This window comes from Delphinapterus leucas, chromosome 2 (assembly GCF_059928025.1).
Source record: "Delphinapterus leucas isolate spDelLeu-1000000601 "Yukka" chromosome 2, BTC_Dleu_Yukka2, whole genome shotgun sequence".
Taxonomy (NCBI): Eukaryota; Metazoa; Chordata; class Mammalia; order Artiodactyla; family Monodontidae; genus Delphinapterus; species Delphinapterus leucas.
Window position 1 is genome coordinate 74,249,679 of NC_143130.1, and position 17,573 is coordinate 74,267,251.

Consider the following 17,573-nt stretch of genomic DNA (forward strand, 5'->3'; position numbering starts at 1 on the left):
TGGCTGCAGCAGCAGCGTTAGCATTTCATGCCTGTCTCTGGGGTCCGAGCTGATAGCCACGGCTCCCACCCATCTCTGGAGCTCGTTTAGGTGGTGCTTCTGTGGGCAGACAGGGAAGGAATCCCCTCTCCTCGCACACCCCGAAACAATGGTCTCTTGCCTCTTCAGCAGCTCCAGACTTTTTCCCGGACTCCCTCCCGGGTAGCTGTGGCACACTAGCCCCCTTCAAGCTGTGTTCACGCAGCCAACCCCAGTCCTCTCCCTGGGTTCTGACCTCCGAAGCCAGAAGCCCGAGCCTCAGCTCCCAGTCCCCGCCCGCCCCAGCGGGTGAGCAGAGAAGCCTCTCGGGCTGGTGAGTGCTGGTCAGCACCGATCCTCTGTGCGGGAATCTCTCCGCTTTGACCTCTGCACCCCTGTTGCTGCGCTGTCCTCCGTGACTCCGAAGTTTCCCCCTCGCCCACTCCCCCACCCCCGTCTCCGCTAGTGAAGGGGCTTCCTAGTGTGTGGAAACGTTTCCTCCTTCACAGCTCCCTCCCCAAGCTGCAGGTCCCATCCCTATTCTTCTGTCCCTGTTTTTTCTTTTTTCTTTTGCCCTACCCCGGTATGTGGGGAGTTTCTTGCCTTTTGGGAAGTCTGAGGTCTTCTGCCAGCAATCGGTAGGTGTTCTGTAGGAGTTGTTCCACATGTAGATGTATTTTTGATGTATTTTTGATGTATTTGTGGGGAGGAAGGTGATCTCCACATCTTACTCCTCTGTCCCCCAGTATATATATATTTATAAACATTTTTTAGCATCTTTTCCTGGTCATCTTTTTAGATTTATTCCAATTATAGATTCTAAATTATTTGGCACTTCAATAATGTTTAAGAGAACATTTTAGTTGTCATTTCTTTCTGATTGTATTTGAAAGCGTCTAGATACAGAAACTGTGATGGAGATAAAATGCCGGGGTAGATAGTGCAGGCCAGCACTTGATCTAATAACAACCCCTTTACCTAGTTAAGATTTATATAAACAAACATTTGAATATATAAATAAAGATACAGTATAAAAGAGACATATGAATTGAAGGAAATTATCTAAATATAGACTATTTTAATTAGGAAGTATCCTTCTGAGCCCATTTGCCTCAAATATGTCATTTGTAGATGAGGAAGCTGCAACCTAGAAAGATGACCTGCCCACAGCCATACAACGAGCTCACAGGGGTGGTGGCTCCTGCAGATGACCTTGTACCTATGGGTGCTCAGAAATGGTTCACTTTGAATCTCCAATGTGTTCGTGATAGTTGATAATGCAAGTGTTTATAGTAAAGGGAAATATTAAAAATCAAGTTTGGCATGATTGTGAAACTGCTCTTAAATTCTCATAATATTACCAAATTCTTTAAGACTCAGTTGTTAGTTAAGATCAGATAAATCATTCGCAAAAAGATTTTCTCAAAACATGGCCTGGGAGAAGGGAGGGCTGCATTCTGGTCTTCACGCTGCTTGTAACTGACCATGTGATCTTGGGCTTCTCCTTTCCTATTTAAAAATAAGTGATCATTTTTAAGGCCTCCTAAAAAAAACCCAAAAAAACATAAATATTGATTAAGCAAAATTGATCCTGGTGTTTGCTGTCTTTCAGGATAACAGTAAATGGATTAATGGCATGGATGAACAAATTATGTCTTGGGCAACTTCCAGACCTGAGGTCAGTAAAGATAAAGATAACTGTATGGTGGTTCTTAGTAAATCTTCTGGTTCCAAATGCTTGTGTGTTCGTGTCCTGGTGTCCCCCATAGAGGCTGGTACACACTTAGTACCCAGTACATGCTTGTTTGAATGAATTAATGAATCAAATTTTGACTTGATTGTGGTTTTCTAGGACTGGCACCTGGGAGGTAAATGTGATGTCTACCTGTGGGGTGCTGGCAGGCATGGACAGCTGGCAGAAGCTGGAAGAAATGTAATGGTACCTGCAGCAGCTCCCTCATTCTCACAGGCACAACAGGTAACTAACAGGGTAAAGAAATGTAGAAGAAACTTGGGAACTGACAATTCTGATTCCCTTGCTGTCAGTAACTCACTGTAGGATAAAGTTTGTCCATTGCATAGTCTATTGTGAGGAATCACCAAAGAAAGTCATGATATATAGCTTGTATATAGCTTCTAAATAAAAGTTTTTTAGAGTTTTTATCAGACTTAGGTTTTGTTAATACGTTTCTAAATTTTTCTTGTTTTCACGTATCATGAATTAACATCATGATGCATTATGCCTGCCCAGCATATATTTATAGAAGTTAAGATATTGGTAATTATTAATTCTCTCTTTGGGGGCCATAAACTCACTGGGATCTTTAACCAGATGTCATTGACACTCCTCCCCTCATCTAATAATCATGGTACTATATTTCTAAACCCTTCTTGAGGCCACTGCTTTCTCTTCCATTCTTCTCTACCTCGGTAAGCCCCAGGATACACTGTTCTTTCATGTGTATATCCCCTGCAATTTCTGCTTCTTGTGGCCTCCAGCCAGTCTTTACTATTTTCCCATCAGCCTCTCCTTTTACTTCTTTTATCTATTTTGCTGTTAATGTTATTATTTAAACTCTGCACAGTTGGCTGAAAGCCCTGTAGATAACATGTTTCTAAAGTATTTTAAATCATCAGATGAGCCTCATACATCTCTTGGTTAAGTAAGAGGTTTTATAATAATCAAGGGCTTATAGGAACCCCATTGTTATGTCAACCCTTCCTCTTTAATGAAAGGATAAAAGAACCGATAAAGGTATCCTAAGTATACATGGAATCATTTTAAATGTTTGCCTGATAAAGGTATATAATAAAAGATAATATATTTAATTATGTGTTTTTATACTAGGTTATATGTGGTCAGAATTGTACCTTTGTCATACAGGCCAATGGCACAGTGTTGGCTTGTGGGGAAGGAAGTTATGGCAGATTAGGACAAGGAAATTCAGATGACCTTCATGTGCTGACAGTTATTTCAGCCTTACAAGGTAAAATTATCCTCAGTTAAAAGCTGATCGGAAACTATGACCTATCTGTAGGAATGTTTGCTTATTATGTTAGAACTCATCTCAAACCTTTGCTAGATAAAGTCATGTAGGGTTTTCACTTATATTTAGATTCTTGTTTAGGCACGTACAACCTTAATTTTCTATATTTTGAGCTGTATTATTTTGCAAGTTACTTATCATAGCCATGCTAGAATTGCTGTGTTAATACACACTGAAGATTGTAAACAAATTCTTTAAAATTGCAAAACTGTAATTAGGCAACTATTAATAGCAATAGTAATCATGCATGTGCTTCATTAACATTAAAAATCAATTTATACGGAAATGTGTGTATGTACTAAAGACTTTAAAGGGCATCCCCATCAGAGTGCTCTGTGACTTGGAGAAAGAAAACCTCTGGAAAAACCACTGCACGGACCCCTGGCTTGTTCCTAAAGTTAACTTTTATGACTCTGAAGCCTACAAAGAGAGCAAATTGAGTTTTTAAAGTAAAAGCATACAAGTAACATGAGTTCAGAACAAATTCTTGAGTAGCTCTAAGTTCTCTTCCTTCAGATGTGTGTGTGAAGTGCACAACACTGGGGATGGGAGGGCTTGGTTCCTGTTCGGTTCTATTAGATCCTGCCTCGGGTACTTGGCACAAGCTACTAAACCTCTTTGTGACTCAGTTTCCCCAGTTGTAAAAGTGGTGATGATAATATCTGCCTCATAGGATCTGTGTGAAAATAGAAAATGAGCGATCCATGTAAAGCATTTATAGGAGTGGCTAGAACATAATCTTTAGTGACTATAACTGCTCCTATCACCCGTCTCCTCTTCCTTGTCATCATCATTTTATGTGACTGCTCCCAATTTTCTAGGTTATGGCTGCAAATCTGATTTAAAATTAAAGACATTGTTTATATTTCTGAAGTACTGTTGTGGTATTTTTTGATTCTGTGAGATTACTCTGTAGCAGCTTCAAGTAAAGAGGGGACTTTTAACATTCAGCGACTCTTGTTGGGTTTCTGCTCTGTTCCAGGCTTTGTGGTGACCCAGCTGGTGACTTCCTGTGGTTCTGATGGACACTCAATGGCCCTGACTGAAAGTGGTGAGGTCTTTAGCTGGGGAGATGGTGATTATGGCAAACTCGGCCATGGGAACAGCGACAGGCAGCGGCGGCCCAGGCAGATTGAAGCCTTACAGGGAGAAGAAGTGGTGCAGGTCGGACAGAATATGGATAAGTTTATCTTTTTTTTTTTTTTTTAATGTTTGTTTATTTATTTATTTGGCTGTGCCGGGTCTTAGTTGTGGCATGCGGGACATAGTTGCGCCTGGATAAGTTTATCTTTGAATGTAAGCATACTAGGTGTTGAGTTCTCAAGTTTAGGTAATGAAAAACAGTAGTAAAAATTTATTACCCCATGATAAAAGATCCAGTGTTTTTGGTGGTTCAGAGTCATTCTTGAGTGTCTCAGGAGTTTGAATGGGCTTTGGTGTTAGAATGGAGTCCTTTTTCCTGAGCCAGCTGGTTGACCCAGGCCAGGGTGCTTCAGGTCCTTGGAAGAAGTGGGGTTTAACTCCTGCCCCACAGTTCTTGATATAGTGTTAAATGGAAAGCTTTGCTTTCAACCTATCATTATCGTTACAAAGGTTGAGTTCATATACATTTTCTGGAAAATCAGTTTGTGATCTAAAATAATATTGTAAAGTTACATAGCACCTTAAAGTTTACAAAGAATTTCCCTATTCATTAACTCATATAGTCTAGGTCATCCCTGCGTAGCTGAAGAGTAGCAACACTTCCAAGGTATGCTGTTTAGCTTGGTCTTCCTGAGGATTTTGAGGTAGATCAGACTTGGGGGAGCAGGAGGGCCACTTGGGTGGATAGGACATACTGGTCTTGAAGATCCTGAGTTTTCAGTGAAGTTTACTTAAAGATTATTACTGTATTAATAACCAAAAAGGACTGATTTCTTTCTTAGTATGCCCTCTTGTTAAAATTTTTGTTCTTGTTTGTTCTATTCGTAGATGTCTTGTGGCTTCAAACATTCAGCAGTGGTAACATCAGATGGCAAACTGTTTACCTTTGGGAATGGTGACTACGGTCGTCTGGGTCTTGGAAACACTTCGAACAAAAAACTTCCAGAGAGAGTAACTGCACTGGAGGGGTATCAGATTGGACAGGCATGGAATAAATCAATAATACGTTCTATATGATCACAGTTTCTTGTTTCCCCTATGTGCACTTAGACATTGTCCTTTCAGGAAAACTAGAATCACCACTCGTACTTAACCTGATGTACATTTTGTTTGGCCTAATTGATAAACAAATGGAAGTCTTAATTCAGGATGTGAATATCTTAAAATCCTCTTCATAATACCACTTGATATGAAAGCTTTAAGCAATATAGTAACTCCTCTTCAGTATCCTGGAAGTAGATGGCTGAACTGCAGCATCATTGGTAGCTGCTGCTCTTAAGTAATAATTGTTCCTGACCTGTACATTTTGAGACTCTCTCTTAACAAGAAGATGAGATAAAATATTTTTATCTTTTACTATTTTTATCTTTTATCATTCCTTAGACTGTCTCTGGTGTGAATGAGTATTTTTTAATCATATGTACTTTTTCCTATCTTTTGTGCTCTCTGATTCAGAGTTAGCCACAGATATTTGAAGGATTTTACTTTGAAAAAGGTTTTTTGTTTGTGGACATTAAGAATTTTTTTCTTCATGACACATTTTGGTTAACATATGTAAGGCCCTGAAACCAATAAAAATTTTTGGAAACACAGCCAGGTTTTTCACTGAAGTCAAGACAGAGTGTCCCAGAAATGGGTGTTTTAGGTATTGTGATTTGCCTTACCACCCTGTTATTTCTCCAGGTGGCTTGTGGCTTAAACCATACTTTGGCAGTGTCAGCAGATGGCTCCATGGTGTGGGCTTTTGGAGATGGGGACTATGGAAAACTCGGCTTAGGAAATTCCACTGCAAAATCTTCACCTCAGGTCAGTATTGGCTTTAATCTAGAGATTCAGGCAACATGGTTTTCTTCTATGTCAGTACCTCTTTTTAGCTGGAAGTAATTTACCTTTAACATTTTTGGTAATTCATAATGAAATTTAGAAGCTTCTTTTGCTTATTCTTAAATTTCCAGCATTCCAGATCTTATTTTAAATAAGTAATTTTAAATAAATTAATTAAAATAAGTAATTAATAAGCATTAATTACTAAACTGGATGTAAAAATGCTGCAAGGACAAGCATCTGTCTTTGTCATGGGCTGAGTAGTGTAGGACTACCTCCCATGTAGAGAAGAAATAAGTATAAACATATCTCCAGGGTGTCTTATGGAGGGAACCATGAACAATGTTTTGTAACTCTCTGCTTGTGACTGCCATTTCAGCTTATTATTACCACTGAATTATATATGTGCATTTAAAAAGTAATAGGAAATCCAAGTCCATAAACAAATGATTTAGAGGCTTTATTCACATTATAGAAGGTTTCTTGGCTCTTCAGAAGACCTCCTGTGCAATCCTTTTTATGCGGATTTTTCTAACACATTTAAGAAGCAGCATGATTTACAAGTATTCAATTTATATTCAACTCCAGATTCACTGTCGTATATAGTCTGTGACATCTTGATAGCTAGACTGGTGAATATTCAGCTAGGGATACAAAAAGGAAGGAAATCCTCTCTGGAGAACATATAAAGCAGTTATTGTCACCTCTGAAAGCAGAAAAGATCTAACTGGGAGCAGCCCACGGCTTTACATGGTCTTACGGTGTTCTTTAAACAGCCATAGGATTCTCTTTGGTTTCCGTTGCCCAGAGGAATGTTTCCACTTCACATGGGGTCCTGGGGATTTTAGTTAAACGTCCCCTACCCCCTACAATATTCGCCCAAATTCAGGTAGTTTGCAGAGCAGTATGAGAAAATAACATTTAGGAGTGTGGATATGGCTGAAAACAAGTAAGTGACTATTAGTATTTTTATTGGAAGATAATCCTTGAGTTTATACATGCCAGTAGGCAAATTCGAGTGTTTTTATTTTCCTTTTTAAATTATGTGCCTTATGCTTTTATTTTGCAGAAAGTTGATGTCCTTTGTGGAATTGGAATAAAAAAGGTTGCGTGTGGAACTCAGTTTTCTGTTGCATTGACCAAAGATGGTCATGTGTATACCTTTGGTCAAGGTAGGGCATTTTCCAGGCATTAATTATATTGCTTATTTTGTGCACACATGTATTACAGAAACATTTGCCTTCCAGCCGTATAGAAAGTGCTTAAACTGAGTCATTTTTCATTCTGGGTGATGATTGGCCACACAACCTTCATTCACTAGCGACTTTTCTGCTCCACTTTCATGATATTTGTTGTAAGGACAAACTCTCCTCCCCATTGATGGCCCCTCATGCCAGAGCCTTCATTCTTGCCAGAAGAGTTCCTGGCAAAGCCCTTCCCTTCCTCCTCTCTGCTGCCTCTGCCATGCTACCACAAACACTGCCTTGACCACCAGAGCTCCTCTGGATCCTGCCTCACTTCCCAGCCCTTGCAGGGACTGGGGGTCCAGGTCTTAGGAATTCACAGGCATTTGGGATTCAAATCTTGAGTAAGTTCAAAATCTAAGCATCCACAGTGGGATTCCCTGGCAATATATTCAGCTTTGTAAATGGAACTTCTTTGCAAGTTGTAGTGACTGAAGAATGTGTGAGGAAGAGGGGGGAAGAAGTGAGCTGTGATTGAAGTTTCTAGTCTTGGAAGAACATGGACGCTGCTGAGGCCAGGGAAGTTGGTTCTGGTGAAAGAGATAAGGAGCTTAGTTTTAGTCATATTGAACTGGGGCCATATACTCTAGACTACATGTATGGAGAAGTCTAGCAAGTTACTGGGGATTTGGATCTGGAACTCCAGGGAGATTGTTTATGGAGATGTAGGTTTGCATAATTCCTAATGGTGTAGTTAAAGCCATATTAATAAGCTCTAAGAAACCCAGGGAGAGAATATGGCATGAAAAAAGTGGAGGGTAAAACTCTAGGGAATGTGAGTAAAGGGCAGGTGAACATGGGAGAGCTGGCTTTGAAGAGAGTGGGGAGAGAGGTAGTTGGGGAGCCAGGACAGTGCAGAGTCTCTGAGGGGCAGAAGGAGCTGAGGCCACATTATCAGAAGGTAAAGTGGAGCTCCATGGGCTAGAGCTGGAGAAGAGGCTGCTGCAGTGTAGGCAGTTAGGACTATTCATGGCTTTTGAGAGTACAGTTTCAGTGCAGTGGTGAGAATGCAAGTTAGGCTGCAGAAGGTGGCCAAGCCAAACAGGCCTACAGCATGTGAAGCAACAGGGACTGGCCTGCACTTCGTAGAAGTTTGGCAGCAAAGAGAAGGGGAGAAGTTGGCTGGAAATTTGAGGACAGGACAGGTTGCATGATGTCTTTTCTTAGAATGCAAGAACTTTAGGGCCTCTGTGAATTACGTGCCAGTCCTCTCAAGTATGAGGATGCTAGAGGTGCCTCTTGGTTTGAAATAAGCTGCAAATTTTAAATTAAATTTTATTTATTTTTATGAAAAAGGAGATCGTGACATTTTGCAAAGAAACAGTTTTAAACTTTATTCGCTCAGAATCCAGTATACCTTACTGGCAAAGCAGCTTTTGCCCCAGTGAGTTATGTATGTCATTGCCATACCACCATAGACATTAAATGACTCATCAGGAAATGTAAAAGGACTGTGGTGTGCCGTCAATAAATGTCCTCTTGCTATTTTTTCAGATCGTTTGATAGGCTTGCCAGAAGGGCGTGCTCGCAATCACAATCGACCACAGCAAATCCCTGTCCTGGCTGGAGTGGTCATCGAAGATGTGGCCGTTGGAGCTGAACATACACTTGCTTTGGCATCAACTGGAGATGTGTATGCCTGGGGGAGCAATTCAGAGGGGCAGGTACATATTTATCTCGCTTGCTGCTCTGTCATGTTCTAGAAATCTGACAACATTCTTCATTTGGCAAAGGGATAAGCTAGAAACTCGGAATATCTACACAAAACCTCAAGCACGTCACTTTGCTCTGGGGCTGATTATCTGGAGTCCAGTTGTGCCTCTCTGTCTCTTGATGATGGTCTAGTAAGTGTTATATCATGGTTTAAAAAAAATCTGGCAGTACAGTAAAGTGGTTAAGGGGATTCGCTGAATATATATGTGTCTACACACACTGAGAAGTGCCTAGCACATAGTAAACAGCACTTTATAAGTGTTCAGTATTTGCTGCTATCACGATTAATCATCATTTTCACTACAGTAATAAAAGAGGCTAGGTACTAGGAGCATCAGTTGATCTGGAAAATGGAAAGGATGAAACAATACTTCTATATTTTATAATATGACAGTATACAAAGTATGTTTGTGTTTGTTCAGGAAGTCTTGTCACTCCCATTACGTAGAGTGGTAAACTGAGCCTGTAAGAGGTTGAGAAAAGACTCAAGAGGTTGATGTGTTCAGCCTATCCTGTATGTGGAGAAGGGACACACTTTGGTGGGGCAGGTCTGAGATACCTGCTACTAGAGTGGCTTTCAGCTCCACATGCGAACAACATCTCCTTCCTCTGTAAATCCTCTCTACGTCTAGCTGCCCCTAGAGCCAACGACCCTCAAGTTCAAGGTCCAGTATTATTCACAGTAGCTCTGTGGTGTCCTCGTCACTATATTAACAGATGGGGAAACTGCTCAACAGTGTGGTTGCACATTATCTTAATGAGAAGGGAGTTGCTGATGAGACACCTTTGGAAGGTCCCTGGCAGGGCCTTGACATGATCCTGCCTGATGATGTTGAGATGCTCAGCCACTGAAACACTGGGTGTCCTAGTCGGACCCCAAGGACAGAGATCCGGAGTTGAGAATCTGCTTCTATGTATGTTTTCATAATTGTTTATTTACTGTTACACAGGCAGTCCATGTTAAAAGTCAAGAAATCAGTGTGTTCTAAGTAAAAGCTCTGTAGATCATTCTGTTTTGTTTTTTTTTTTAACTTGCCAAGAATTTATTTCCTCTCTAGAAGTGGAGTTCAAAGATGTTTTCAGTCATTAAGACTCGTCTGCTAGATTTGGAATGACCTTGTTACAGCTTAGTTTTTAGGAGACAGTATAAACTATGAGGATCATTCTGATAGAGAAAATCAGAACTAATTTCATTATTTTGATGCCATTGCTTGGTACAGGTAGTAACTTATTTATATCTGCTACCATCCAAGACAAATTTTATCATCTTGACTTCCTCTCTTCCTCTTTCTAATTGAATCTCTGTGTATTTGTAATTTATTTCCAGCTTGGCTTAGGCCACACCAACCACGTTCGAGAACCAACCCTGGTAACAGTTCTGCAAGGGAAAAACATTCGGCAGATCTCGGCCGGTCGCTGCCACAGTGCTGCATGGACAGCGCCACCTGTCCCACCAAGAGCACCAGGTGAGGGATGACATATCCCTGCTCCTGCAGCCTCTCTTTCAGCACTCCCCAGCTGCACTGTTTGCTTGCCAGCTTCACACTGCATCCAGGCACCATTCTGAAACCATCAAACCTTCCCCCACACAACCAAAGCACTCTTTGTACTACAGTACTGCAAATACTTTCAGAGCAGGCGATTCTCCTGCAGACTTCATTACATAGCAGTCCCTCTCTGCTCCCCAAAGGAAGAAAATGTATCACTTAGGCAAGCAAAATTTATAATTTTGGAATAGCAATAAAGTATTTTTTATATATAGTAGTGATGAACTGTAACTTTCTAAGCCATGCTGTTAAGGAATAAAGATGAAAAGCCCGGAGACCACTTGTCAGCTTCTTCACCCTAGTCAGCCGTTTGAAACATGATGTTGTCTATACATTGGCACAGCAGAAAAACAAAAAAAAATTGTTGCCATTTTACTCCAGTGTATATAGCAGGACTGATGGGCTGTTTCTACCTTTTGTATGTTTTGCTTTTAATTTATTACAAAATCCTCATAGGTCTACAAAAAGATATAAAGAAAATAAAATGCATATTTGTGTACCTAACACCCTACTGTGTACACTCCCTGATCGGATCCATCTTTTGTTCCCCACAAATGTAACCATTGCTTTAAGTATGATACTTATCCTTATGCATTTCTTCATATTTGGTCTATTTCTTTCCCAGGCCCTCAAGTCCTTTCTAAAACCATCCTCTGGGATCTAAGGCACTAGAACTTCCCTGAAGTGACCTTGTGCCTGAGAGCTCCGTATTCTCATCCCTTTTTGTGAAGCCCTCTACTTTTAGCCACAGGTCCTTGGGAAAGACTTCCCATAGAGATTGTTTTCTCTTACATACCCTGAGAGAGCAAGGTAGGACTGCCAAGTAGATTCCAAACAAGCAAGAGATGGTTTCTGGTTAACAGAGCCCAGAATGAGCAGTGCTGCCGGCCCACTGACAATTTCAGGTACTCAGGGGCCTCTTTAGCTTCCAGTGGGATTTCCCTTCCACTTCAGGACAGAGACCATACAGCATGGTGGCTGAAGGTTCAGACTCAGGAACCACATTGCTCGGGTTCAATCCTGGCTCCTCCACTTAGGAGCTGAGTGACCCTGAGGCTCAGTTTCTTTGTCTGCAAAGCAAGGGTAATAGCACCTATTGTAAAGAACTGTAGGAGTAAATGAATCAATTCATGTGAAGCTCTTAGAACAGTGCCAGGCACATAAAAGTACTCAATAAATGTTAGCTTTAACTAATAGTAGGAAAATACCTCTGAGAATTGAACTGTACAAATCTTTATTTGCAGGAAACTCAAATAAGTTGAGTATCTTATTCTTAGTCTTTTGTGTGTTTCTATAAGATGATAACCATGGATACAGTCCTTGTAGTTTTTGCTCTGCAGAGCTCTTATCCTTGCAGTATAAAGCCTTCCTGAATCATCTACTGATATCTTTCATTCTGTCATGGTCACTTTCTGTCAGATCCCTAGTAAGTATGGGAGGTGGCTCTGCTGAGTTGCCCATTTCCATTTTCCAGAACTGCCTACCTGGTCCTGGCCCACACCTTGTGTTATTATGAAGATGACAGTTGTTGAATATGAAAGAATGAATTTGGGTTTTATTGTTTGGAGTTTTTTTGTGCAGGAACTGTTTTAAGTCCCATAGTTAAATGGGTAACTAAATTAAAGGAGAAAAAAAAAAGCAAGTTTCCATAATGATAAATTAAAAAGATGTTTTACAAACCAACACAGGTGCATCAAAAGGTGCATCAAAAAATTAAGATGAATGGATGGTGAATAGGGGAATTGATAAATAAGTGATAAAGCATATATAGCAAAATATTAATTTTAGTATTTAAGTGGTGGGAATGGGTGTTCATTATATACTTGCAACTTCCATGTGTGTTTGAAATTTTTCAAAACACTAAACATGATGAAAACAATGCATTTTCCTCTACAAGTGTGCATTTGTGTTCTGGGCAGGTGTGTCAGTGCCTCTGCAGCTGGGCCTGCCCGATGCAGTGCCGCCCCAGTATGGGGCGCTGAGGGAGGTGAGCATTCACACCGCGAGGGCCAGGCTCCGGCTGCTTTACCACTTCTCTGACCTCATGTACTCATCCTGGAGGCTGCTGAACCTCAGCCCCAACAATCAGGTAAAATGGTGGCTTGGAAAGCAGTGCCTGTGATGTGCTTACCAGGTCCCAGGGCCTCTTTCTCAGCCTTCAGAAAATTCTTGCGTAGCTAATGCTTTTTACTCTCAGCACCCAAGAGATGTAGAAAAGGCACCAATTCTGCTCCCCTTTTATTGCTGGATTAAGGACAGTCCAGATATAGGTTATCATGCTGTTGAACACACAGTGGTCTTCCTTCTGTGTTTCGGTTTGTCCAAAGTTCAAGGAAGTATGAATGGCTAAAAGCTAAGCATGTATTTTCTACGAACTCCAGAATATGATTTTAAAGCTTAAGCACACAAAGGTGTTAGCACCACAGTCAAGGTGCTTATGTAAGTGAGTCTGAGAAATTTTGGAGACTTCTTGCTCTCCTTACAAATGAGCTTACAAATGAGCATACCCTGTGGAGGGATAGGTGGGGGAGAGAAAGTAAATTTGGCTGATTTGATTGTCTTTGTAGAACAGCCTGATAATTTAGGAAGAAAGCAAGCTGGCTATGTTTGTTTGTTTGTTTAATGTGTAGGCATGCCTGCCAAAATGTGTGTTAGTTTGTAAAACTGTTAGTCAAAAATCCTTTGGGTAACCAGTCATGGCATATGAGAGGTTTGAGAAATCATTGTTAGAAATAGATAATCAACCAGGCAACAGAATACTGTGCAGCACTAAACAAGGGTGTTAGCAACCTGTTGTAATTAGTGAGAGAAATGTGTATGGTATAAAGTGAGGTGAGAAAAGCAGTGGAAAATTGAATAAATAGTATGGTCTCGAAAATGTGAAAAGGAAGGAGACTGGAAGGAAATAGATGAAAGCGTTAATGGGGCCATCTCCATATGATAAGATTATGGATGATTTTATTTGTGTGCTTGTGTGTGTGTCCTTTTCTGTATCTTCTAAGTTTTTAAAAATAATAATCATACTTTACCAGAAAAAATATTTTGAAAAAGTTGCTAATAATGGCTAATACCCAGATTTATGCTTTTGAAGTGCATTTGTAAAAGTGAGATGTGTTACTTCTTTTAAGCCTTAGACTGTACCATTTCTGCTAAGCTTACTTTCTGTTACAGAATAGTACATCTCATTATAATGCTGGAACATGGGGCATTGTGCAGGGACAGCTCCGACCTTTGTTAGCCCCAAGAGTCTACACCCTCCCAATGGTGCGCTCTATAGGAAAAACCATGGTTCAAGGCAAAAACTATGGACCTCAAATTACTGTAAAGAGGATATCAACCAGGTTAGCATATTATGTATACGTGTATATGTTTCATTAACTAGCATTTTGTGAGATGGACTTACTACTAACTGATCTCTGTGAGGAAGCCTTAGCTTCCTCTTTGTAAAGTAGGATAGTAATAGTATTTTACATCAGTACCCCGTGTGGTTACAGTGGGCCTAGCACAGTGTTTGGCTGTTGTTAAGCTGGCCTGTTCATTCACTGGTGGGAAAATATCTTCAAGTGACTTTTGTGGTGATTTGAGAGCATTGTATTTCATTATGTTTTCCCTTTATTTTAAAGAGGAAGGAAGTGTAAGCCCATCTTTGTTCAAATAGCAAGACAAGTAGTTAAACTGAATGCATCAGACCTCCGTCTGCCCTCCCGAGCCTGGAAAGTTAAGCTGGTTGGAGAAGGAGCTGATGATGCTGGAGGAGTGTTCGATGACACAATCACAGAGATGTGCCAGGTATATTCATGCAGTGTCCCCTGCTGAGTTGTGCACTCAGGTGGTGGCTGTTTTACTGTTTCCAGGGATTACTCTGGCATGTTTTTACAAACGTAAGCAAGGATGCATCTGTAACCCTTACATAAAGTTACGCTGTTAATGATGTATAGGTGAATTACCGCAAAGGTTTGTGAAATGCTTTGTGAAGATGCCTTACTGAGTAAGTGCCAGTGCTTCGCCATCTACCAGTGACTCACCATCTGTTGTGCTGTGTAACACTGGCAGAGGAAACAATGACACATATTTACACTTATGTAACAGACAAATCCAGGACCACCCACGTGCTCCCATTTATTTCAAAGTCTTAAGATTTTGAACCAGGGCTTCCCTGGTGGCGCACTGGTTAAGAATCTGCCTGCCAATGCAGGGGACATGGGTTCAAGCCCTCGTCTGGGAAGATCCCACATGCCACGGAGCAACTAAGCCCATGCACCACAACTACTGAGCCTGCACTCTAGGGCCCGCTATCCACAGCTACTGAGCCCACGTGCCCCAGCTGCTGAAGCCTGTGTTCTCTAGGGCCTGCGTGCCGCAACTACTGAGCCCACGTGCTGCAACTACTGAAGCCTGCACGCCTAGAGCCCGTGCTCCGCAACAAGAGAAGCCACACAATAAGAAGCCCATGCACAGCAACGAAGGCCCATGGCGGCCAAAAATTAATTAATTAATTAATTAATTAAAAAGAGTTTGAACCAGTTCATATTTTAAGATCTACAGTGGCAGCTTTGCTTCCAGATCAGCTCTGACCCTTCCAGCTTTGCCTAGTATCAGGATTTTTCTGATAAATCCTGTAACTAAAATAATACTTGGCTATCATTTACTAAGTTTATTTGAATATCACTGTACCCTGCTCACAGATACCCCAACTCGTGCCCTGGATTGACTTTTTCACCTTAGTTCTGCACATGGGGGAGTCTCCTAAATTCATTTTAAATTACAACCACAAAAATAATTATAGAGATGGCTGGTTGTCATATAGCATTGTAAATTCCTCAATATTCTCTTTTCAGTATGATTTTTAATGTTAATTGTTTCGTTTTCTTGATGCATTTGATTGTCATTTCTAAGAAATTGTTTTTCTTTCTTCTACAGGAACTTGAAACTGGTATTGTTGACCTTCTTATACCCTCTCCCAATGCTACCGCAGAAGTGGGTTACAATAGGGACAGGTAAGGGCAGTCAGCAAGTGTTATTGAATGTCTGTAATAATAACTCAAATTTATTGAGTGCTTACTATATGCCAGGCACTGTACTAAGTGTTTTACATGGATTATCCCATTGAATCCTCATGATAGATCTAAGGAGTAGGAACTGCTACTGTTCTCTTTTCACACATAGGAAAGACACTTACATCATGACTTGTTATTTATTATGAGATCAACTCAATGATACATTGAGGGTTAGAGGAAGTGCAGACTTGACATTGAAACCAGACTTCTTTCGTGTTTCTGAAGGCCTACATGGCCTTCCCTCAACGAATTAAAACTCATTGAAAACCTTTGATATGCTATCCAATCACAGCAGTTAGTATTTGCAATTATGTATTATTCCTTTATTTGTCGAAGTTTGAATTTTGGATCCTGCTTCATGGACTTGTAAATGATAAATGAAATGATTTTAGGAAATAGGGCACCCTTGAGCAGGTAGCTTAAGGACTAATAGATCATTCACTTACCCTCTTATGGTTCTTCTAAAAATAATTCAAAATATGGTCCCTGTGCTGTCCAGAACAATAGCGATAGGCCATATGTGGCTACTGAGCGCCTGAAATGTGGTTATAGGAGCTGAATTTTAGATTTTATTTAATTAATTTCAATAGCCACATGCGGCTAATGACTGCCATATTGGACAGCACAGGTCTAGACTAATGCTATAGCCGTTTGATAACTTATTTCTAATAAAAATGAGGACAACCTTGTTTGAAATAGTTCCTTTAATTCTGCAGGTTCCTTTTTAACCCTTCTGCCTGCCTCGATGAACACTTAATGCAGTTTAAGTTCTTGGGAATTTTAATGGGGGTTGCCATTCGCACAAAGAAGCCTCTGGACCTCCACTTAGCCCCTCTGGTGTGGAAGCAGCTGTGCTGCGTCCCACTCACCCTGGAAGACCTGGAGGAGGTGGACCTGCTCTACGTGCAGACTCTCAACAGCATTCTTCACATTGAAGACAGTGGGATTACCGAGGAGAGTTTCCATGAGGTAAATAAATCCTGGCTGGTTCATGTTTCTGTTGGTGTTGACTAGAATTTTTCTGCGTAAAGCTCAGGTATGGCCTTCCATTCGCTGTCTGGCTGACCCATGCCATATGCCATTGCTGCGCTTAGCAGCTCAAACCAGCAGTTTAAATAACTAAGAGAGTCAGCTCCAGCACCCAGCTTCTGCTCCTTCCCCTTTAATCCATTCTCTGCCTGCTAGAGTGAAGGACAGAGAGAACCCAGGTGGAGAGGGAGGCCTGGGATGACCAGAGTTCATCAAACCTGATTTGGAAGCAGAGAGATTCAACCTCATTTTTAATTACAACCAGATGAGTCAGCGCTCTCTGCTGATCAAGCAGCCTGATCAGTTATCTCAGTTGCCTTGTTTTCATCCTTAAAAATTTTGATATTGTTAATGTTTTTCTGTATTTGTGTGTAACATACTTTTTGTGGTCATTTCTACCATGGAGTAAAAATTCTTTTTTCTTCTATTCTCAGATGATTCCTCTTGATTCTTTTGTTGGCCAGAGCGCCGATGGCAAAATGGTTCCTATAATCCCTGGTGGAAATAGTATCCCACTCACGTTTTCTAATAGGAAGGAGTATGTGGAGAGGGCCATTGAATATCGACTTCATGAAATGGACCGACAGGTGAGATGAAACATTTTGGGAGGTGCATATGAATGTTTGCATTTGTCTCCAAGCAGGAGCTGTCTGGTTTTTACTGAATTTTGGCATATGAATTCACTGTGTTGATTAATCAGTATCTGTTGGGTTGGCCAAAAAGTTCGTTCGGGTTTTTCCACACGATGTTATGGAAGACTTTTTGGCCAACCCAATATAGTTCAGTCCCTTTTCAGAGACTTTTCAGGCGTAGTCTCAGGGCCTGCTGTCTCCTCACTCAAGGCCTTAGGTGAGCCCTGAATTGGTCACTGGTAGGATTGAGGCCAAGCCCTCCCCCAGGCCTTCAGAGCCTGCCTTCTCGCTCTCACTCTTCCTCTGTCCTGTTTGTCTT

The 17,573-nt window shown here is 41.0% G+C and overlaps 1 protein-coding gene across 22 annotated transcripts in view; it reads left to right on the forward strand.

Moving 5' to 3' along the window:
• HERC1 (HECT and RLD domain containing E3 ubiquitin protein ligase family member 1) overlaps window positions 1-17,573 on the forward strand; it is a 214,834-nt gene that overhangs the window by 190,891 nt on the left and 6,370 nt on the right. For 20 of the 22 annotated variants that reach the window (XM_089904282.1, XM_089904288.1, XM_089904296.1 and 17 more), the window contains 15 exons: window positions 1,631-1,696; window positions 1,871-1,996; window positions 2,867-3,005; window positions 4,048-4,229; window positions 5,037-5,192; window positions 5,892-6,014; window positions 7,102-7,204; window positions 8,771-8,940; window positions 10,317-10,455; window positions 12,456-12,625; window positions 13,708-13,877; window positions 14,160-14,325; window positions 15,457-15,533; window positions 16,310-16,562; window positions 17,057-17,209. In XM_089904282.1, the coding sequence (XP_089760408.1) occupies window positions 1,631-1,696; window positions 1,871-1,996; window positions 2,867-3,005; window positions 4,048-4,229; window positions 5,037-5,192; window positions 5,892-6,014; window positions 7,102-7,204; window positions 8,771-8,940; window positions 10,317-10,455; window positions 12,456-12,625; window positions 13,708-13,877; window positions 14,160-14,325; window positions 15,457-15,533; window positions 16,310-16,562; window positions 17,057-17,209 (2,193 nt within the window). Of the gene's footprint in view, window positions 1-1,630; window positions 1,697-1,870; window positions 1,997-2,866; window positions 3,006-4,047; window positions 4,230-5,036; window positions 5,193-5,891; window positions 6,015-7,101; window positions 7,205-8,770; window positions 8,941-10,316; window positions 10,456-12,455; window positions 12,626-13,707; window positions 13,878-14,159; window positions 14,326-15,456; window positions 15,534-16,309; window positions 16,563-17,056; window positions 17,210-17,573 lie in introns of those variants that run through there. The other 2 variants (XM_089904370.1, XM_089904371.1) reach the window with 2 other exon arrangements.